This window comes from Pan paniscus, chromosome 6 (assembly GCF_029289425.2).
Source record: "Pan paniscus chromosome 6, NHGRI_mPanPan1-v2.0_pri, whole genome shotgun sequence".
Taxonomy (NCBI): Eukaryota; Metazoa; Chordata; class Mammalia; order Primates; family Hominidae; genus Pan; species Pan paniscus.
The window spans coordinates 40,641,224-40,663,185 of NC_073255.2; the positions used below are offsets into that span (position 1 = coordinate 40,641,224).

The 21,962-nt window shown below is 35.5% G+C and overlaps 1 protein-coding gene across 3 annotated transcripts in view; it reads left to right on the top strand.

The window, feature by feature from the left end:
- Positions 1-21,962, top strand: part of SEPTIN7 (septin-7) — a 104,402-nt gene that overhangs the window by 15,242 nt on the left and 67,198 nt on the right. The window contains exons 1-2 of one of the 3 annotated variants that reach the window (XM_003833365.5): positions 15,217-15,266; positions 16,569-16,671. In XM_003833365.5, coding sequence (XP_003833413.2) covers positions 16,662-16,671 — 10 coding nt within the window. In that variant the 5' untranslated portion in view covers positions 15,217-15,266; positions 16,569-16,661. Of the gene's footprint in view, positions 1-15,216; positions 15,267-15,786; positions 15,806-16,568; positions 16,672-21,962 lie in introns of those variants that run through there. The other 2 variants (XM_057302848.2, XM_057302846.1) reach the window with 2 other exon arrangements.

The window sequence follows — 21,962 nt, forward strand, 5'->3', positions numbered from 1 at the left end:
TTGTCCTGGCAACCACTAATTTACTTTCCGTTTCTATGGATTTGTCTATCTTGGACATTTTATATAAATGAGATCATATAATGTGACTTTTTGTGACGGGCATCTTTCACTTAGCAGTGTTTTCAAGTTTTGTCTGTGTTGTAGCATGTCTCAGTAGTACTTCGTTCCATTTTATTGCTGGATATTATTCTGTTGTATATATACTACCATATTTCATTTATCCATTCATTAGTTGATATTTGGGTTGTTTTCTACTTTTTGACTGTTATGGATAATGCTGCTGTGAATGTTTTGAGTACAAGCTTTTGTGTGGACCTATAGTTTTCAATTCCCTTGGATATATACCTAAGGATAGAATTGCTGCATCATAGTGTAGTGTAACTCTAGTTTAACTCTATGAAGAACTGCCTAACTGCCGAAGCAGCTGCCTTATTTTACATTTCTACCAGCAGTGTATGAGAGTTCCAGTTTTTCCACATTCTTGTCCATACTTGTTATTGCCTGTGTTTTAAAACTATCCTACTGGGTGTGAGCTGGTATCATTGTGGTTTTAATTTGCATTTCCCTAATGATGTTGAACATCTTTTCATGTGCTTATTGGCAATTTGTACACCTTCTCTGGAGGAATGTCTATTAAAATGCTTTGCTGAGTTTTTAATGAAGTTGTCTCACTACTGTTCAGTTGTAAGAATTCTTCATAGATTCTGGATATAAGTCCTTTATCATATAGAAGACTTGCAAGTAGTTCCTACAATTCCACAGGTTTTTTTTTTTTACGTTCTTGATAGTGTTCTGTGAAGTACAAGCATTTTTAATTTTGATGAAGTCCAGTTTATCTACTTATTGCATGTGCTTTTGATGTCATAGTCAAGAAAGCATTTCTAATCCAAGGTCATGAAAATATACCCCTATGTTTTCTAAGAGTTTTATAGTTTTAGACCTTTATGTTTAGGTTTTTGATCCATTTTGAGTTAATTTTTGTGTATGGCGTGAGATAGGAGTCATTCTTTTGTATGTGGCTATCCAGTAGTTTCATCACTCATTGTTGAAAAGACTAGTCTTTTTCCATTGTGTGGTCTTGACAACTTCTGTGAAAACAACTGGCCATAAATGTAAGGGTTTTCTTGTGGATTCTCATTTGTTTCTTATTGATCTATATGTCCTTAATGGCAGTACCACACTGTTTTGATGACTAACTTTGCAGTAAGTTTTGAAATTGGGGAGTGTGAGTCTTCCAACTTTGTTCTGTTTCAAAATTGTTTTGGTTATTCTGGTTCCCTTGAATGTCCATCTGAACTATAGGCTTAGTTTGCTAATTTCTACAAGTAGGCCAACAAGGATGTTGATAGCCATGGTGTTGAACTTGTATATCAATTTGAAGAGTATTGTCATCTTAACAATATTAAGTCTTCCACTCCATTAATGCAAAGTATCTTCTGTTTATTTAGGTCTTCAGTTTTTGTGAACAACATTTTTATAGTTCTCATGTATAAGACTTACATTTCTTTTTGTTAAATTTATTTCTAGGTATTTTATTCTTGATGCTATCACAGATGGAATTTTTTCTTAATTTTTTTATAGAAATGCAATTGATTTTTGTATATTGATCTTATATCATGCAACTTTATTAGTTCCTGTAGTGTTTTTTTTTTTAGTGGATTCTTTTGGATTTTTTATTTATAAGATCATATCGCCTGCAAATACTACTTACATTACTTTACAATCTAGATGCATTTTCTTTCTTTATTTTACCAAATGCCTTTTCTGGAACCTCCAGAACTGTGTTGATTAGGAGTAGCAATGATAGACATCTTTGTCTTGTTCTTGATTTTAGAGTGAAAGCATTCAGTCTTTCATCATTGTGAGTTTTCTGAGATGTTCTTTATGAGGTTGAGGTTCCCTTGTATGTCTAGTTTGTTAAGTGTGTTTATCGTTGAAAGAGTGTTGAATTTTTGTCAAATGTGTTTTCTGTGTCTACTGAGATGATTATGTGTTTGTTGTGTGTGGGTTTTAATTTAGTGTATTACATTGATTAATTTTCATATGTAAAACCAACATATTCATTCTGGGATATATCCCATTGGTTATGGTGTATAACCCCTTTTTATTGCTGGATTTGGTTTGCTAGTACTTTGTTGATGTTTTTTTCCATCCATATAAGATATTGGTTGGTTGTTTTTACTCGATGTGTTTGGTTTTGGTATCAGAGTAAAACTGGCCTCATAAAATGAGTTGGGAAGTATTTAATCCTCTTCTATTTCTTGGACTAGTTTTTGAAGGATTGTACAACCTTTAAACATTTGATAGAATTTACCGGTGAAGACATCTGGGCATGTGCTTTGTGTAAAGTTGTGTTTTTGCCTTTTTGGGGTGTGTGTGTGTTAGTTATTTTTTGTTACTAATCTATTATAGGTCTATTCAGATTTTCTGTTTCTTCTTGAGTCAGTTTTGGTAGTTTATGTCTTTCTAGGAATTTTTGCATTTCCTCTAGGTTATAATCTGATCTGTTGTCAGCATGGAATTAATTGTTCATAGGTTCCTTTTTATTTCTGAAAGGTTGGTAGTGATTTCCCTTCTTTCATTCCTGATTTTAGTAATTTGAGTGTTCTGGTTTTTTTTTTCTTGGCTGGTTTAGCTAAGGTTTTGTCAATTTTGTTGATCTTTTCAGTGAACCAACTTGTGGTTTTGTTAATGTTTCTATTTTATGTATTTCATTTATTTCTGCTCAAATAATCATTTCCTTATTTTGTTTTCCCTGTTTTGGGTTTAGTTTATTCTTTTTCTAGTTTCTTGAGATGGAAGGTTATGATATGAGATCTTTCTTTTTAATATAGGCATTTACAGCTGTAAATTTCCTTCTAAGCACTGATTTAGCTGCATTCAATACATTTTGGCATGTTGTGTTTTTAGTTTCATTCATCTCAAAGTATTTTCCAGTATCCCTTGTGATTTAGTTTTTGACCCATTGATTATTAAAGAGTGTAGTGTTTAATTTTCACAAGTGTGTGAATTTTCCAGATTTTTCTCTGCAGTTGATTTCTAACTTCATTCTCTAGTGGATGAAGAATATACTTTGTATGATTTTCAGCCCATTTAAATTGAGACGTGTTTTGTGATCTAACATATGGTCTCTTCTGGAGAATATTCCATGGGCACTTGAGAAGAATGTGTTTTGCTGTTTTTGGGTGGAATGTTGTACAGCTATGTGTTAGGTCTAGTTGGTTTATAGTGTTGTTGAGTCTTCTGCTTCTTTATCATCTGTCTAGTTGTTTTACCCATTATTGAAAGTAGGGTGTCGAAGGTCAGGTATTACTGTTCAGTTGTTTTTTTTTAACCTTTCATTTTCTTAGCTTTGTGCAATTTGGGGACTCTTTTATTAGGGACATACATGCTTAAAATTGTTCTATCTTCTCAATGGATTGGTCCTTCAGTCAGTATAAAATATCCTTCTTTGTGGTAACAATATGTCTTTTAAGTCTGTGTTTTCTGATATTAGTGTAGCTACTTCAGCTCTCTCTTGTTTTCTGTCCTTTTTTTTCAATCTGTGTGTGTTTGTGATTCTGAAACATGTCTCCTGTGGGCACCACATAGTTGGATCTTACTTTTAAAAATCCACATAGCCATTCTTTACCTTTTGATTGGAGTCCTATTATACCTGAAACAGCAAAATACATTAGTTACATTTAATCTAAGTAGTGATATGATTTACACCTGTAATTTTGCTGTTTTCTACATCTTGTCTTTTTTTTTTTTTGAGACAGGGTCTCACTCTCACTCAGGCTGGAGTGCAGTGGCACCATCATAGCTCACTTGGTTGACAGTCTTTTTCTTTCAACATTTGAAATATGTTATCCTTTTGCTTTCGGGCATCCATGGTTTCTGATAGGATGTCAGCTATTCTTATTTACAGTCTCATATACACATAGTTGCTTCTCATAAGCTGCTTTCAAGATTCTCTGTTTTTGGTTTTTGACAGTTTGGTTATGTGTGGGTCTCTGATTTTATCTTATTCAGTTTGTTGAGCTTTTGATGTTGATACTAATGTTTTTCTTCAAATTTGGGAAGTTTTCAGTTCTGTTTCTTCAAATATACATTCTGCCCCTTCCTTCCTAAACCCACCCCTTTTCTCCTTCCCTCCCTTACTTCATGTTTGATTTTGTTCTGTAGGTCTCTGGCTCTGTTCATTTTTCTTTCTTTACTTAAATTGGTTAATGTTATTTAACCCATTTTCAGGTTTGGTGATTCTTTTTTCTGCAAGCTGCAATCCTTCGTTGAGCTTCTCTAGTGAATACTTTTATTTATTATATTTTTTAACTCCAGGATTTTTTAAAAATTATCTTTTTTGATATTATCTATTTGATGAACATTGTTTTCATACTTGACAGTTTATTAGACTTTTCTTTAGTTCTTTGAACATATCTAAAATAGCAGGTTTAAAGTATTTGTTTAATGTCTGGGCTTTCTCAGGGACTGTTGCTTTTTTCCCCTGTACATGGGCCATGCAGTTTTGAGTTTTTTTTGCAAGGCTCATAATTTTCTCTTGAATACTAGACATTTTAGATATTTCAAATAATACAGTGTGGCAGCTCTGGAAATCAGATTCTCCCTTCTCTGCAGGGTTTATTGTTGTTGCTTTTTGTTATTTGCTTAGTTCCTTTTCAAACTAATTCTGTGAAGTTAATTTTTGCCATATGTTGTCACTGAAGTCTCTGCTTGGTTATCTTAGTGGTCACTTGTGAGTGGGCCTTTAGGGACTACCAGACACATCAAATAATGACAGCAGTTTGAGAGTGAGGCTTTGAAAGCATTCCATGATTGTTCTGTTTTTTTCCAGTTGCCACTAGGCTGCTGGTTTTTACTGTGATTGTGTGCTGATGGTTTTCAAGGCTACTGTAGAGGTAGAGAGATGAGAATGGGCAAGTTAAAATGCAAGAGCTGCTGTTTTTACCAAGGCTCAGCCCCTTTTCTTGAATCAGCATTACCTGGATTCCTGCAAGCTTTTAGTTAATTTCCAGAATTTTAAGTTAAGTTGATTTGAACAGTTTGTGTCAGTTTTCTCCTTGCTTTTAATGAAGCAGAATTTTCTGAAGTATTTACTCCACCAATTTCTTTGATGTTCTCCTGTGACAAGTGTTTAAGAATGTTTTTCTAGTCAATATATCATTGTCTGTCCATGCATATTTTTCTAAAACCTTACTTTTAATAGCTGCCTGGTATTTTAATACATGGAGGTACTGTAATACAATTTTAGTTTCACTTGTCTTTAGAACTCATCAAAAATTGTTACAATTTTTTACTATTATGAGCAGTGCTTTGTTGAATATTCATTTATCTTAATCATGTATGATTCTCAAGACTATCCATTTCTGGAAGTGGAATTTGTTGAATTTAAGACAATAAAAACTTCAGTTTTTGGTCCACATGGTTAAATTGCCCTTTAAGTAAGTGGTTTAAGTTTATATTCCAAAAGTCATGTAGGAGAGTGTCTCTCTTTCCACATTGTCACCCAGTACTGGGCACTAGTACTCACTTTATTATTTTTATTTTTATTTTGAAATGGAGTCTCACTTTGTCATACAGGCTGGAGTGCAGTGGCACGATCTTAGCTCACTGCAACATCCACCTCCGGGGTTCAGATGATTCTCCTGCCTCAGCCTCCTGAGTAGCTGCGATTACAGGTGCATGCCTGGCTAATTTTTGTGTTTTTAGTAGAGACGGGGTTTCACTATGTTGGCAAGGCTGGTCTCGAACTCCTGACCAACCTCAGATGATCCACCCGCCTCGGCCTCCCAAAGTGCTGGGATTACAGGCGTGAGCCACCACACCTGGCCTCATTTTATTTTTTTAACTTTTGGAGACAGAGTCTCGCTCTGTCGCCCAGACTGGAGTGCTGTAGCACCATCCTGGCTCACTGCAACCTCTGCCTCCCAGGTTCAAGCAATTCTTGTGCCTCAGCTTCCTGAGGAGCTGGGACTACCTGGCTAATTTTTTGTATTTTAGTAGAGACAGGATTTCACCATGTTGCCCAGGGTGGTCTTGAACTCCTGAGCTCAGGCAGTCCACCCGCCTCGGACTCCCAAAGTGCTAGGATTACAGGAGTGAGCCACCACACTCAGCCTAATACTTATTTTATTTTTTTCTTTTTTTAAGAGATGAGGTTCTATCTAGAGGTGATGGGAGACAGTGACAGATCATCAGGCATTAGATTCTCATAAGGACTGCGCAACCTAGATCCCTTGAATGAACAGTTCACAATAGAGTTCACTCTCCAATGAGAATCTAATGCTGCCGCTGATCTGACAGGTGCCAGAGCTCAGGCGGTAATACGAGAGGCTGGAGATACAGATAAAGCTTCAGTTGCTTGCCCGCCACTTACCTCCTCTTGTGCGGCCCAGTTCCTAACAGGCCACAGACCGCTACCAGTCTATGGCCTGGAAGTTGGGGACCCCTCTACCAGGATATTTATAATTACATATGTGGTTACCTAATATTTCCATGATACAACACTGGTCTAGATTCTAGGCCATTCTCCTTCAAAAAGAACCCTGCTTCCTTACAGTTTTACTGTTTAGCAGCAATGTTTTCTACCCCTTCTTAAAATTTTCAGCTACCACACCCCTGTTTTGTTCTAATATTAAAGATGACATCTAACACTCAATTTTTCTTTCTGCTCCAAGCTCCATCATCATTCTGGGACATTTTTGGCTCATGTGTAAGACACTTTCAGTAAGTTAGCTTCAGTTTTTTGACTGTGCTTGAGCCATCCTTTTTTCTCTCTCTCTCTCTCATCTGAGAGCCATCCTTTTAATAGCCCTATGGAGGAATGGGTGGGAAGAAAAAATATTTAAAAGTAAAATATTAAAAAAAGAAATAATAACCCTGTGGGGCTATCATCTGCAACTTACGTTCCACTTCTAAAATCTTAATTGTATAGTCCATTTTAACCACAACTTACATATATTTATTTATTTTTTCAAGACAGAGTTTCGCTCTTGTTGCCCAGGCTGGAGTACAATGGCGTGATCTTGGCTCACCGCAATCTCCACCTCCCAGGTTCAAGGGATTCTCCTGCTTCAGCCTCCCGAGTAGATGGGATTTCAGGCATGCATCACCACGCCTGGCTAATTTTGTATTTTTAGTAGAGATGGGGTTTCTCCATGTTGGTCAGGCTGATCTTGAACTCCTGACCTCAGGTGATCTGCCTGCCTCGGCCTCCCAAAGTACTGGGATTACAGGCATGAGCCACCGTGCCCAGCAACTTATTTTTTTACTGTCTTCTTTACTTCCTGCCTTCCATCCTTGATCCTCTCCATTTTCATTCACTGAATTACTTCATCTGTATTTGTCATCTCTCTTGGTCTTGTACTTTTGTGTACCCTTCCTGCAAAGCAAGTTTCAAATGACTCCTACAGCCAATTTTATTGTACTCAAGTTATGGATTGCTACTGGAGGAAAAGATCACATGGCTTCAGGGATACAGTCAAAGATTTATGGTCTTCAGCCTTAACCAGGTGGACAAAATTGCTTGGATGGCTGTTATGTATTCCTAGTCTCTCTCTCTATTCTTATGGTTGCTGTTTCACATCTTTACTTCTTAAAATCCCCTACTTCTCTTCTCTTTTTTTGGGATTTTCAAGTTGTTTTATATCTGGTACTTAGGGAAAATCCTGTCCTTCATTCCATAAATGTTATCTGTGTCCTTACTTAACTTTGTCTGCTACTTGGTGTTTTCTATTAGCATTCACAGAAATAGAACCATCTGCCTTTTTTTTTTTTTAAGTGCTTAAAACTCTTGACCTTGTATTTTCTGGCTGCTATCCTGTTGTTCTTCTCTTCAAAGATAAGCATTAAAAAAAATTGCTTATACTCACCTCCTGTAGTTTTTTTTTCTGCTTATTTATTTCCAGTCTGCCTTCTTCCCCTATCTTTCCATTGATACAGCTTTGAGAGTGGTTTCCAATGACAATAAGTAGATTTTTCTGTATCCTTAGATTGACCACTCCAGAGCATTTGGTATAGTTAACCACTTCTTGAGGGGGCTGCTACAGTTGACCTCCTTTGAAATGCTTCTGGGAACTCTTTGATTCTTCTTTTCTCTCAGCTTTTCCTAGGTTTGTTTAGGTGATTATGATGGGATGTTGGTGTTGCTTCTTGGCCTGCTTCCTACTCTGTATGCTGTATTTGGATTCATATCCATGGCCTTGATACCATTTAAATGTTGATTACTTAAGATATTCATTATCTGTCTAACCTAGATGTTTCTAGCATTTCTAACCTTTATATATACAACTGCCTACTAGACATTGTCTTCCCAAAGTCCACCTTAACTCAGATGATTTCTACTTTTAACAGTTGGTACTCACCATTCATCTTAATTGCTCAAGCCCAAATTAAGAAATCTGAATTTTATCACCCTTCTACAAGTTAGTTACAGAGATCTGTCATTTCATGTCTTTAATATCTAACCTAGCATTGTCCAATAGCAATTTGATGCAAGCCACATATCTAATTAAGCTTTCATAATAACCACATTTAAAAAGTAAAAATAAACAGGTGAAACTAACTTTAGTTTTATATTTTATGTAATTGGGATATCTAAAATTTTATTTCAACATGCAATCAGTATAAAATTATTAATAAGATATTTTTGATTCCTATACTAAGTCTTTAAAATATGATATTTTACACTTACAGCGCATCTTAATTCAGACTAGCTACATTTCGAGTACTCAGTAGCCACATGTAGCTAGTGGCTACCTTAATGGCTAGTAGAGTTCTAACCTATATTTCTCTTTATCCTTACTACGTCTATCTTGGTTCAAGCCTTTATTTTTCCCCTGAGCAGCTGGAGCAGCTCTTGGGATTACTACCATTTTCTCCTCCAGTTCATCATCAATATTCTTGTCAGTAGTAATTTTCTAAAGTATGAATGTGACTCTGCATGTGAATTCATGTGATTGTGCATTCCTCTTTGTATCTTTAATGTTCTTCCTAAGCTTTCAAGATGAAGTCTAAGTTCCTAAGTATGGCCAACAAAGTCCTTCCTCATCTGACTTTTGCTTAACTTTCCTAAGCTATAGTTCCTTGATCCTAAAAATGAGTTGTATTGAACTGTTTGTAGTTCCTATAGGGAACCATACTCTCTTCTTGCTTTTGGGCCTTTGCAGTTAATAACTCAACTGACTGAGACCCATATTCTCCAGCTCCCACCCTCATCTCTCATCAAATTCAGGTCTACTAGTCAGTCCTTCAGTATCTAAAGGATCTGATCCCAGGATAGGATGAAACACCCTTCCTTGTTTGCTCTCATATATCCTTCTGTGCTTTCCTGTATCAGGGCATTTATCACTGAATTATTTTAATTGTCCTCTAGCTTATCTCACCTCCCTATTAGATTCTTAGCTTCTTGAGCAGGGATCTTGTTTTTATTAGCTTTTATATTCCTGTTTACTAGAACACACATATATGCTTGGCATATTGTAAGTATGTTGAATGAATGAGTGAAGGGATGAGGTAAGTCTAGGAAGTTAAGATCTGAACTCTAAGTTCAGAGCAAAGAAAAATTGATTTAAATTTTAAGTTATCTCATTCTTGTATGTATTTATAGAGTTAAATATTAGAATCTTTTTAACAGATTAACTGAGAATCCAGAATAGGGTTAAGAAAATAAAAGTTGGTTCTGTCAGTACCCAGTTGTTCATATCAGTAAAAAGAGGAGAGCTGGGGGCATGCTAAATAGGTTATGAACCTTTAAAATAGTTGAGGGATGAGGAACATAAAAACTGATATTTAGGACATGCCTATGTAATCTTGTAATATTTTAGTTTTCATATTATATTAAATCTAGAATCTAGGCATTTTTAGACCAGTTATACTTAAAATATTTAAAACATTTAAATGGCAAATGAATTTCTTTAACTTTTCCCTTAGGCTGTATGAGAGATGGTAGGAATTTGACTAAGCAAGTACCAGACACATATCTGTGTATGATATAAGGCTTTTGTTAGGAATACTAAGGAGTTGAGAAGTAAACTTCTGCATTAATATCTTTTCCTTTTGTAGTCTGTGGTTGTTTTTCATATTTAGAATTACTTACACTTTAGGAGAAACATACTTCGTCAGTGTGTAAAACAATATGCTATATATATGTGTATATATATATATATATATATACACATATATATATTTTAAAATCCAAAGGGAGGCAGATTGAAGTTATTTAGAAAAGATAAATGGTTATTTTTGAAATACAAAGTTACTAATGTAAACCTTGGATTTTTGTAGCCTGATGTTTAAACTGCAAATAGAATTTGGGTGTGTTAAGGTAATTTGAGGTGCGCATTATAATCCCTAATCATTTTAGTTTTTTATTAAACATCTCATTTTGTAATGATATTGGGAAGTTGAAGGTTTGTAGTTCCTTCTAGGGTTGTTTTTCTCAAATTCTGATTTTTATTAGGCTTCCATTCTGTTACAAACTCCCCTTGATCAATTTTTTGTTGTTACTAAAAAGCATATTTAATAGTTTTCTAAATAAGTTGCTGCTTTTTTCTATTGGAAAATTTTTATCTACTGGAAAATTTGTTGAAAATTAGTATTCAGAGCTTTAAAAATGGTAATGGCATTTTAGATAGCAAGATTTGGGTAACTTTGGAATAGGAACAAATGGCAAGAGAACGTAAAGAATTCTTAAAGAATTTCAGTAATCTATCTATTAGAACTTGTTTGAAGCGTGCTGTTACTTGAATATATTTGTGCTGAACTAATGTAACCTTAGAAGGAAGGTTAGAACTAAGTTACCGGATATTGTATTTAAGTTGATTTTTCCATCAAACAGTGGAGTTACTGTAGTTTGATTTTTCTTAACTATGCTTTTAACATACAGATTTAACATCTAAAAGATTTTGTAAAGCATATCTAGCAGATACGCTTTTAGAAAAGATTATTTGATAAATGTTTCTTCTTAAATGACTAATGTTTGAAATCAAGGAATACTTTAAAGACCTAGGGGTATTTTTGTAGAAGCTTGGGTGAATATACTTTTATTTATACATACTTATAAATGCCACAATTGTATCACTCACATCTATAAATAATGTTTCCTTATCCCGAGATATTTCACACTGGCACTGTGAACATTTGTGCAGGAAAAGAATCAGTGGGTGGTTAAGTCTTTTGAATTACAGACTATGGTTGATTTTAGAATTTAGGGTATGGAAAAATTCTTATGAGATATGACAAGTCTATATGTTTTAATCGACCAGTATTAAATTTTTTATTTTTTTTGAGACAGAGTCTTGCTCTGTCTTCCAGGTTGGAGTGCAGTGGCGCGATCTCCACTCACTGCAACCTTTGCCTCCCAGGTTCAAGCGATTCTCCTGCCTCAGCCTCCAGAGTAGCTGGGACTACAGGTGTGCGCCACTATGCCCAGCTAATTTTTGTATTTTTAGTAGAGACAGGGTTTCACCATGTTGGCCAGGCAGGTCTCGAACTCCTGACTTCAAGAGACCTGCCCATCTCGGTCTCCCAAAATGCTGGGATTACAGGCTGGAGCCATTATGCCTGGCCAAATTATTAGTATATTTTCTAAATAGTATTTGTGCTAGGTAGCTTCAGAGCCATATTTTTGTATCTGATAGGACACTTCTATACGAATTTTGGGATGATATGTTTTTAGCCAAACCCATGTTTTATCTTTGTACAGAGTTTCTTCCTCAGAAGACGTTTTCCTGAAAGAGTAGTCATTCAGATTTTTAAAATATCTACTTTGCTAAGAACATAGAGATGAATATGACATGGTTCTCTCCCTCTGGGAAATCAGTCATATGGGGGAACTGACAAAATGTTTAAAATAATTTTATTTAAAAAAATATTTATTATAATAATTACATGCAAATAATTGTCTACTGTAAATCATCCTAGTTACTCTTCTTTGTCACCATGTTACTGAGACTGCTCTTATTTTTTAAGTTACCAGTGACCTTATTTCCAAATTTTATCAGTATGTCTGTTTCTGTAATGGTATCTTTCTCTGTAGCATTCAGCATAGTTAAATGAATCCTCCATCCCTGAGATGATCTTGGTTTTCTTCCTGTCTCCACTGACTGATCTTTCTCTGCTCCAGGGCTTTGCCTCGACCCCCTTCTTCTTTTTTTTGAGACTGGAGTTTCTCTCTTGTTGCCCAGGCTGGAGTGCAGTGGCACGATCTCAGCTCACTGCAACCTCTGCCTCCCAGGTTCAAGCGATTCTTGTGCCTCAGCATCCCAAGTAGCTGGGACTGCTACAGGCATGTGCCACCAAGTCCGGCCCATTTTTGTATTTTTAGTAGAGATGGGGTTTCACCATGTTGGCCAAGATGTTCTCGATCTCCTGACCTTGTGATCCACCCGCCTTGGTCTCCCAAAGTGCTAGGATTACAGGCATGAGCCACCGTGCCCTGCTGACCTCCTGTTTATCTATAGTCTGTCTTTGGGAATCCAATCCTGTTTCAATAGTATCTGTATGGCGATGATTCCTAAATCTATATTTTCAGCACCAACCAACCATGAAATTTCTCACTCTGTTGTCCAGGCTGGAGTGTAGTGGCATGATCACAGCTCACTGAGGCCTCAACCTCCTGGGCTAAAGCAATCCTCTCGCCTTGGCCTCCCAAAGTTTGGAATTACAAGCATGAACCGCTCTGGATGGCTGAGAGCTATCTTTAAAACAGTAATCAGGTCACTTGCCTATGAAAAACTCTCTAGTGTCTTCCTATCATGCCTAAAATAACATCCATATACTTCCTACTTTGGCTGAGTCCCAAATGATCAGGCCCCTGCTTGCCTCCCTGACCTCATTTCCTATCACTCATCCCCTTGTCCACTACTTCACTTCATTATAGTTCATGGACCTTCTTTTTTTTTTTTTTTTTTTTTTTTGGAGACGGAGTCTCGCTCTGTCACCCAGGCAGGAGTGCAATGGCACGATCTCGGCTCACTGCAGCTTCCACCCCCTAGGCAGGTTCAGGCCATTCTCCTGCCTCAGCCTCCCGAATGGCTGGGATTACAGGCACACATTGTCAGTCCCGGCTAATTTTTTGTATTTTTTAGTAGAGACGGGGTTTCACCATGTTGCCCAGGCTGGTCTCAAACTCCTGACCTCAGGCAATCCACCTGTCTCGGCTTTCTTTTTACTCTTGGAAATACCAAGTTCATCCCCACTTTAGGGCCTACCCCTTTGCCTGGAATGGTTTCCCGCTTTTCACAATTTTAAAATAATACTGTGTGCCAAAGACTGTTCTTGTTGCTAAGGATAAAGCAGTGAATAAGAGACAAGGGCAGACCCTGAGTCATTTTTGTTACACCTCTTATCTGATGAGTTCCTTCAAGGTGCAGTCTAAAATACTGTATTCTTTGAAACTACTGGTGCAACTTGCTCTCAGTAGCTTCCTTTTTTGATGTACCATTTATGTAATTCATTCAATCTCTGCGTTGATGGAGCTTACATTGTGGGCAGGGTGGAGGTCACAGTAAACAAGTTGGGTAAAATGTGTGTTGGATAATGGCAAGAGCTAAGAAGAAGCATACAGCAGGCAGCAAAGTGCTAAGGTGAGGAGTAGGGTCGTAATTTTAAATAAGGTGATTAGGGCAGGCCTTTTTGAAGGTGACATTTGAGTAATAAAAATAATCTGTGGCTGGGCTCGGTGGCTTAACGCCTGTAATCCCAGCCCTTTGGGAGGCCAAGGCGGGTGGATCATGAGGTCAGGAGTTCAAGACCAGCCTGGCCAAGATGGTGAAACCCCATCTCTACTAAAAATACAAAAATTAGCCGGGTGTGGTGGCACATGCCTGTAATCCCAGCTACTTGGGAGGCTGAGGCAGGGAATTGCTTGAACCTCGGAGAGAGGTTGCAGTGAGCCGAGATCGCGCCACTGTCCTCCAGCCTGGGCAACACAGTGAAATTCTGTCTCAAAAAAAAAAAAAAACTATTCCAAATAAAAAAAGCAACAAGTGCAAAAGCCATGAAGTGAAAGTATGCACTGTATGTTTGGGGGGTAGTTAGGGATTCAGTGTTGGGGAAAGTGAAGTGAGCAAGGGGAGGAAGTGTAGCAGGAGATGAGGCCAGAAGTAAGAGTAGAGCCAGATCTTGCTAGGCTTTGTTGGCTAGTGGCTTTCATTGGTACACATTGGAACTACTTGAGGAGCTTTAAAAAATACTGATGGATGGGTTTCGCTTGCAGAGATTAATGTAATTCATCTGGAGGTGCAGCTGAGACATTAGGATTTTATAAAAGCTCCCCCAAGTGATTCTAAGATGCTGCTAAGGTAGAGAAACACTGTAGGCCATCATTGGGACTTCGGCTTTTACTTTTGAGGAAGTTCGGAAGTCATTGGATGATTTTGTCATGGAATAATTTTGTAATTAACTTTAAAACTGGGGTTTTGTTTATTACATTTAATTACCTTAACTATAAAACGGACTCCAGTTGTTTGAAGTGGGTTGTGATATAACTCATAGATTTGTATCAGTATAAAAATGCACACTTTTCACAGTTTGGCCAAGGATTATCTATTTTATTTTCTGTGCTTCATTAGTTGCCTTTCAGTTTTCACAGTTCACATATGTCTCCTCTTTCCATCTGTTTCTGCTTATCATCTTTAGCTTCCTTCCTTTTCCTATATCTAAATGTCTACATTTCTTTAAATTCTGGACTTCAGTTTAATTAATAGAACTTGAAATACAGCATTGTATAAAAAGGTTTTAACCAAAACATTTGCATTTGTCTCATCTGAGCTGTCTTAATCCAGTGACTGACAAAGCAAAATTGCATGAAATTTACATTTTTTTTCTTCTTGTAATTTAAAACTTGGTTCCTGTATACCTTCCTGGAACTTTATACTTTTGTATCTTTTCTACCATTTCTGTAAAACCTCAACTGCAGGGTGCAATAATGGGCCTTATTTTCTATATTTCAGCAGGACAGTTGCTGAAAATGGGTTTAAACTCACTGGCATTATATCCCACACAAAAATATATTACTTTGACATGTTTAGAAAAAAGTCTGCCTTTAATTTCTTTGTAATTTACCTCTAATTTGTTGAGTTACATGTAAGTAACTTTTTTTTCCCCTCTGTCTTTTGCTGTGTTTCAATGGATTTGCCTCTCCTGTTTGGACTGAATATGTCATTACAATTCTTGGAATTCTTTGTTTACTGTTCCTCTGTGGATTTCTTCTGTTGGAATCTGGAACACTGGAATGATGGAAATGTGTTCTTTACAAAGTAGCTGTGAGTATACTACATAATTTATAGAGATTTTTTTCAGTCTCAGTTAACTTAAATTTAATTTACAGTTGGATGAAATATGAGCCAAGGAAACCTTAGGTTTAATGCATATTTCTAACTCCACTCATAGCAGACTTTCAAATATTTGACTTAAAAATGTTAGATTCTGATTAGTCTCCTAATTATTATGTTTATAGTTAGCTTTTCATTTTAATGGGCTTCGTTTTTAAAATTTGGCTTAAGAATTAGTTTTATGAAATGAACAAAAGAGCCAAAGATTATGGATGGAATATTTAGCTACATGACTAGTAAACATTGTAGACTTCTGTTCTTTGTTAAATCCAAATGTATTGAATTGATGTTTTGATCCCATGATTGCTTTTTAAATGAGAATTTAAATGTGGCAGAAACTTTTAAGAGAATGTGTGCCTCTTTTTGCTATTTTTTAATGTTGAGATAAGACTACCTCCAAAGTAAAATTAACCAATGAGACTCTGCTTATTCAAATAGTCTTAACTACGGACAGCATTTCTCACCCATGGGTAAGTTAGAAGTCAGACTTATTTACTACACCAATTTGGAAGTAGATTTCTTTCAGTTACTCGCGAAACTATTGTTGAGGTCATCTAGGAATAAAAAACCAATAGAAAATGAAGTTATAAGTTACTTTAAAACCTGGATAAACCTGAAGATAAAGGCAGTAGGATCATGTGAAACCTTGAAGTGACAAAATTGGACCTGGCATAACAGCTTGAATGATACTGTAGCTGGTTGACACTGATCACAAGAGCCTTCAAGAGTTTATTTTTTAAAATTGCTTTAAATTCAACATTTTGATTTCATTTCATGAATAAGAAGACAAATTTCAAGAATCTCATACCTGTGGTATAATTAGTCAGTGTGATCAAAGGAGATAATTAAAAAGGATTCTTAATATGATATGAAGGGGATTTGAATTTTTTTATTGTGAAGAATCCTTTGTTATTTTGCTTTTTTAGTTGGTTGGTCAATCATCTTGTTACTAACTACTGTCAATTGAAATCTTTGCTCTGAGGCAGGTTTTCTAAATTTTTATTTCATTCCCTTGGATTTTTATAATTAACCATTATATTGTCAGTCAACTCATGCTCAAATAATTTTGTCCATTTAAGAATTGATAGTTTTATTGATAATGCCATGGAAGTAGTTTGATTTGCTGTGAATAATAGTATAATTTTCTAAAATAGGTTAATGAAGGGAATTTGAAAGTGTGATTGAATAGTACTGTTGATACATGAATAACTTGGCCCTTTTTGCTTTTGTCAGCAACAGAAGAACCTTGAAGGCTATGTGGGATTTGCCAATCTCCCAAATCAAGTATACAGAAAATCGGTGAAGAGAGGTTTTGAATTCACGCTTATGGTAGTGGGTAAGATATGATTTCTTACTAAAATGGAACTTTGGTTTAAGTTTTAAACGTTAGTCAACTCTGAATAGATTTAAGAAAACACTGGCACAGATATCTACAGTGATCATATCTTTGTTGTATTTTCTCTTATGTGCATACATTTTAAAATTTAACTCAGTGGCATAATGGGATTTATGTCTTCTTGCCTCTTATTTTAAGGTAGAAACTACAAGTTGAGAAATGGTGGGTGATAGTGTTGGAGTGGAACTCTAGAGAAGTTATCTTCAATTCATAGTGCTACAAAAGAAAATAGCATCTGGTGGTTACTTACTACTCCAGGATAGTTTTGTTTTCTGGCTTATATGCTATAGTGGAGTATCATATAAGCATTTAACTTAATGTGCTCTGAATTTTGAAAAGAAAGGTAGGATAGAGGATCATAATAATGTAGTTGATTACCCTTGGAATTCATTAATTGAATGTAAGCACTGGAATGAGTAAAATATGACTCTCCTGGTTCTCTTATTCAGTCTGTTTTCTTTTGTGTTTTATTCCATGAACACATTACCCTGCCTATAGTCCATTTGAAAATACTGTTAAGGATAATTTTGACTGTAGGTTGGTAGCATCATTATTCAATATGAAGAAACACACTGTATCTTTCCCATCTATAAGTTTAGTTATCTTCAATGACAGTCTTACTCTTAAATGACTATACAGTATTTTCACCTCATATAGGCTGACTTTAGAACCTAAGTTACGAATATTGTATAGTGTAACTTTGTTGTATTTCTCTTATTTAAGAAGGTGAATTGCAGGGTAGTGGATTAGCTATCCTTAACAAAGAAAGTTGAGTTGATGCTGGACTTTTTAGGTAGTATACATTTTTGTTAACTATGTTTCAACATCTAGTATTTTTATTTTGGTGCTGAATTAGGTTAATTGAACTAGCTGTGAAATACTCCTTTATTGGGAGGTAGAATATTTTATCTACTGACTGCAATATTTTACCTGTTGGTCAGTTTTTGGCTCTTTGGAAGTTGTATACATCGTCAGAGTTCACAGTTAAAACAGGTACAGAATTTGCAAATTTGATACTTTATAGCATTGGTTACCTTGTCTATGTATCTCTTGTTGAGTAGAAGTATAGTATATCTAGCTTGCAAACTGCAGCTGTGGAGTAGAGATGGGTCTAGATAGAGGGATAAAATAATGCAGAGCATACCTTTTCTTCGGTAGGTTGGTAACATCATCATTATATGAAGAAACACTGTATCTTACCTTTACATATATAATATTAATAATCTCAAGTGACAAACTGTAGACAAATAGAATTTTTTCACTTATGGGAAAACCTCCTAGGTCCATTGGGAGAACTGTAACAATTTAAAAAATTTCCTTTGACTTTAGAATTTTTGTTTAAAGAATTACTTTTTAAACTATACTTAGTAGGATAATGTCTGGTGATCAAGGCCAGAGAGTTGATTTAAAATCTCTGTGGCATTTTTCCAAATGAAAAAAATCAAATAGTCATCTGATTTTGATTTTTAGAGGAAATATTCAGTCTCTAGATGTATATTACTTATTAGCTTTTCTAATTAATCCCTTTGTGAAATGCAGCTTTTCTTTTTTCTCTTCCTAATGATAAGACTTCAACTGAGGCCAAAGAAAAATAGGTGTTAATATCCTTACTTTCAAGTGTTAATATCCTTACTCTGTTTTCCCACTGAGCCTTGAACATTGTTTAATTAACTACATTTGAATAGATATATTGAGTGCAGGTATTAGATATTTTCATCTATATAGGTGTAGTGCCTAATACATAGTCACTTACTAAGTATCTAATCACTTAGTATCTAATATGTAGATTTATTTTTCAGATTTTAGGCTGTCTCTAACAGCATCATTTGCAAATCATAGAAAGCTGAAACCAACCTTGCTTTAATATTCTTGACTTAAAAACTTTCAGCTATTCCTTATGAGCTAAATCCTCATTTTTGGGATCTAAACTCAGAATAAATTTGGCTCCCACATTACGACAGTTCATTTACAACTTACACATTGATATCAACTGAGAATCTGTAACAGATTTTTTTTTTTATTAAACTCTTTGTACTTTGTTGGAAAACCTTTAATAATCTTGCTTCATAAGCAATGTTTATTGAGTACTTGCTTGAGTGACTTATTTGTATCAAAGAAGCATGCTGTGTATTCCCATATTTTCTGTCTTAAAGGAGCTTCTGATTTATATGACAAGATAAACCACATAGAAATATGAGTCAGTAGAATCATACAGAAGTTAAGAGCCATAGAAGTTTAAGGGTATAGGACAGTTTGCCTCAGTTGGAGATTATTATTGCCTTCTTTTGAAAAGGGAGGCATTAGGACAAATTTTTGAAGGATAGAATTGGGGCCAAGATTGAAGGAGCAGTCCTGTTGGGGGAAATAATAGCCATCATTTACATAACTTTTTTATGTGCCAGGTAATGTTTTCAGTACTTTATGGGCATTATCTGCTAACTCACGATTCTTACAACAGCCCTATGAAGTAGGTATTGTTATCCCATTTTGGAGCTGAAGAAACTGAGGCATAGAGAGATTAGGTTACTTGCCCATGGTTACATTGCTAGGAGATGGCAGAACCAAACCCAGTCTACTGCTCAGTTAGTCTGGGATGTTCTTAACCACCATGCAGAGGCTAATCTGGGGATACTGGGTATAGTGCAGTGTTTATAAGAGTACATCCAATATGCCTTGAACTTAGATGAATTCAGTGAAAGAGAGAATGAATGAGAATGAGAACTAGAGAACTTAAATAGTACAAGTAATTTTTCCTGTTATTCCACTGGAATGAGCATCTGGCCTAGAGTGGGTGTGAAGTGGGAGAGGTGCATTTGCTATTCTCCTAGTCATTATCAGCTTCCACATAGTTTGATAGTGTGAACTCCTCACTTTGCTGAATGTTATAGTCTAGGGACAACAGGGCACCTAAATACAAATTGGTCACTGTTTATGTGTTCAAAGAAACAGTTACCTATTTTAGTGGAGGAGGAAGATAGGTTGTTAGCTTGTATGTAATTGTGCTTTATGGATGATATAAGGAATTTTTCAAGATTTTTTTCACAGCACACTGACTTTAGGATCTGACCCCTAAGATGTAACTTTACAATTAAAATTAAGCTGGAAAGGTAGACTAGCCAGGATTTTGGAGACCCTGATTGGCAATTTGATGGGGAGATTAGAATTCTTGATTTTGAATCTTTAAAAATTTAGGCATATCAAATAATGAAGACATGTAGATCTCTATTCAGTGAAGTTGTCTAACCTGTTTGGCTTGGAACTTGACTATCATTAGTGTGCTCCCTAATTAGACTTAACTGTGATAGAGAATAAATTTTTAATTGTAATATCCTGTTTTTACTAGAATTCTTCAAGGAGGCAGAACTCAGAAGACTGTAGTTTGCTTTATTTAACTTGAAATAGTTTTTAAAACAGGTAGTATTAAACCTATTATTCTGAATCCTAGGAAGATAGAATCCAAAATTCAGTCATTTCTGTAATCTTGAACTTTGCAAAATTTTTGTGATAACAGAATTTTAAACATTTAATGATATGTCAATAATGTATTTGACCTATGCCACATGTGTTTAGTGGCATATTGGCACTTCTATTTTTTTTTCCAGTGGGAGAGAGCTTAGAATATGTTGGTTTGGCCATTTTTTGGGATTCAGAGTTTATCCTAATTTTTTTTTGGTATATGCCTTATCAGAGAAAGTTTAGGAGTTACTTAGTTAGTGATAGGATATACGATGACTATCCTAGTTGTCATTTTCCTCCACTGCCTGTTGATGTTTGAATTGATAAAATAACATCTATATCAGTTTATCAGGTTATTTGAAAAAATTGAAAGATAATATTGGCTCAAAATTTTGTATCTAGGCTGTTGAGCATTTTATGGTATTTTTAAGATATGTTAATTCCGTGAAATGTTTTGAGTTATGATTTTAAGATTTTTCCTTGAGCTCTGTATTTTTATTTTGCTTTTATTAATAGAAGTAACTTAACTGATAATGACTTCACAACATTGGGGATATACTAAAAACCATTGAATTATACACTTTAAAATGGTGAATTTTATCTTAGAAAAAGTTTCAAAAAGAAAGTTTAGAAGAAAAAAATCACATAATTCCACATGTCCACTATTTTAATTTTGTACATTCCTTCTAGCTGTTAAATCTGAATATTCTTTAAAGCACTTAAAAAATAAAGTTAATATATTTCATTGCAGAAATTGGGAAATGCAGAAAAGCAAAACGAAAATAAATATTGTCATCTGTCACCTATTGATAATAACTCTTAAGTATAGGAACATTTAGTATTCTTATGTGTATCTGTAATGTTCTATGATTGCCTTTTAAATGTGTAGTTAAATTGTGGTTATCTTGTGATATTGTACGTTCTTTCATAACCTATCTATTGGTCAAATTGTAGACTTTAATGGCCTGTATAGGTTGAATATATCATTCTTGGTCATATTGTCAGGATAGTTAAAATTGCTAGCTAGTATTAGTACTATAATAACATCGTTATAGTTATACCTTTGCTTCAATTTTTATTTATTTTCTTAGAATAATAAAGCTTTGGAAGTTTGAATTGCTGTTAAGATTGATGCATTGATTTAAGGGTTTTGATACATAATACCAAATTGCTCTAAAACAAGTTGTGTACCATTTTGTACGCTCATCAAGTGTTGACAGCACTGTTTTTCCTGAATACTGCCAACGTTGGATGTTAATCTGATTCCTAAAACGTGGTATCTTATTTTCATCTGTATTTTATTGTTGCTATTTTATTTATTTATTTTTTGAGATGGAGTCTTGCTCTGTTGTCCAGGCTGGAGTGCAGTGGTGCAGTGTTGGTCCACTGCAACCTCCACCTCCCAGGTTCAGGCAGTTCTCCTGCTTCAGCCTCCCTGGGACTACAGGTGTGCACCACCACCCCCAGCTAATTGTGTATTTTTAGTAGAGATAGGGTTTCACCATGTTGGCCAGGCTGGTCTTGAACACCTATATTGACCTCAGGTGATCCACTTGCCTCGGCCTCCCAAAGTACTGGGATTACAGGTGTGAGCCACCACACCTGGCCGTCGCAAGTTATTGTTTATTTATCTTTGATATTCTTTTATAAATGGTGTGTTCCAGTTTATTTTTAAAAACTTTTTTTTTCTTAAGTTTAGGTAGGTAGGTACTCTGAGGGCATTATTATTATTTTGTTGTTGGTAGGCATTGACTTTTTTTTCCAGAATTTTTTGT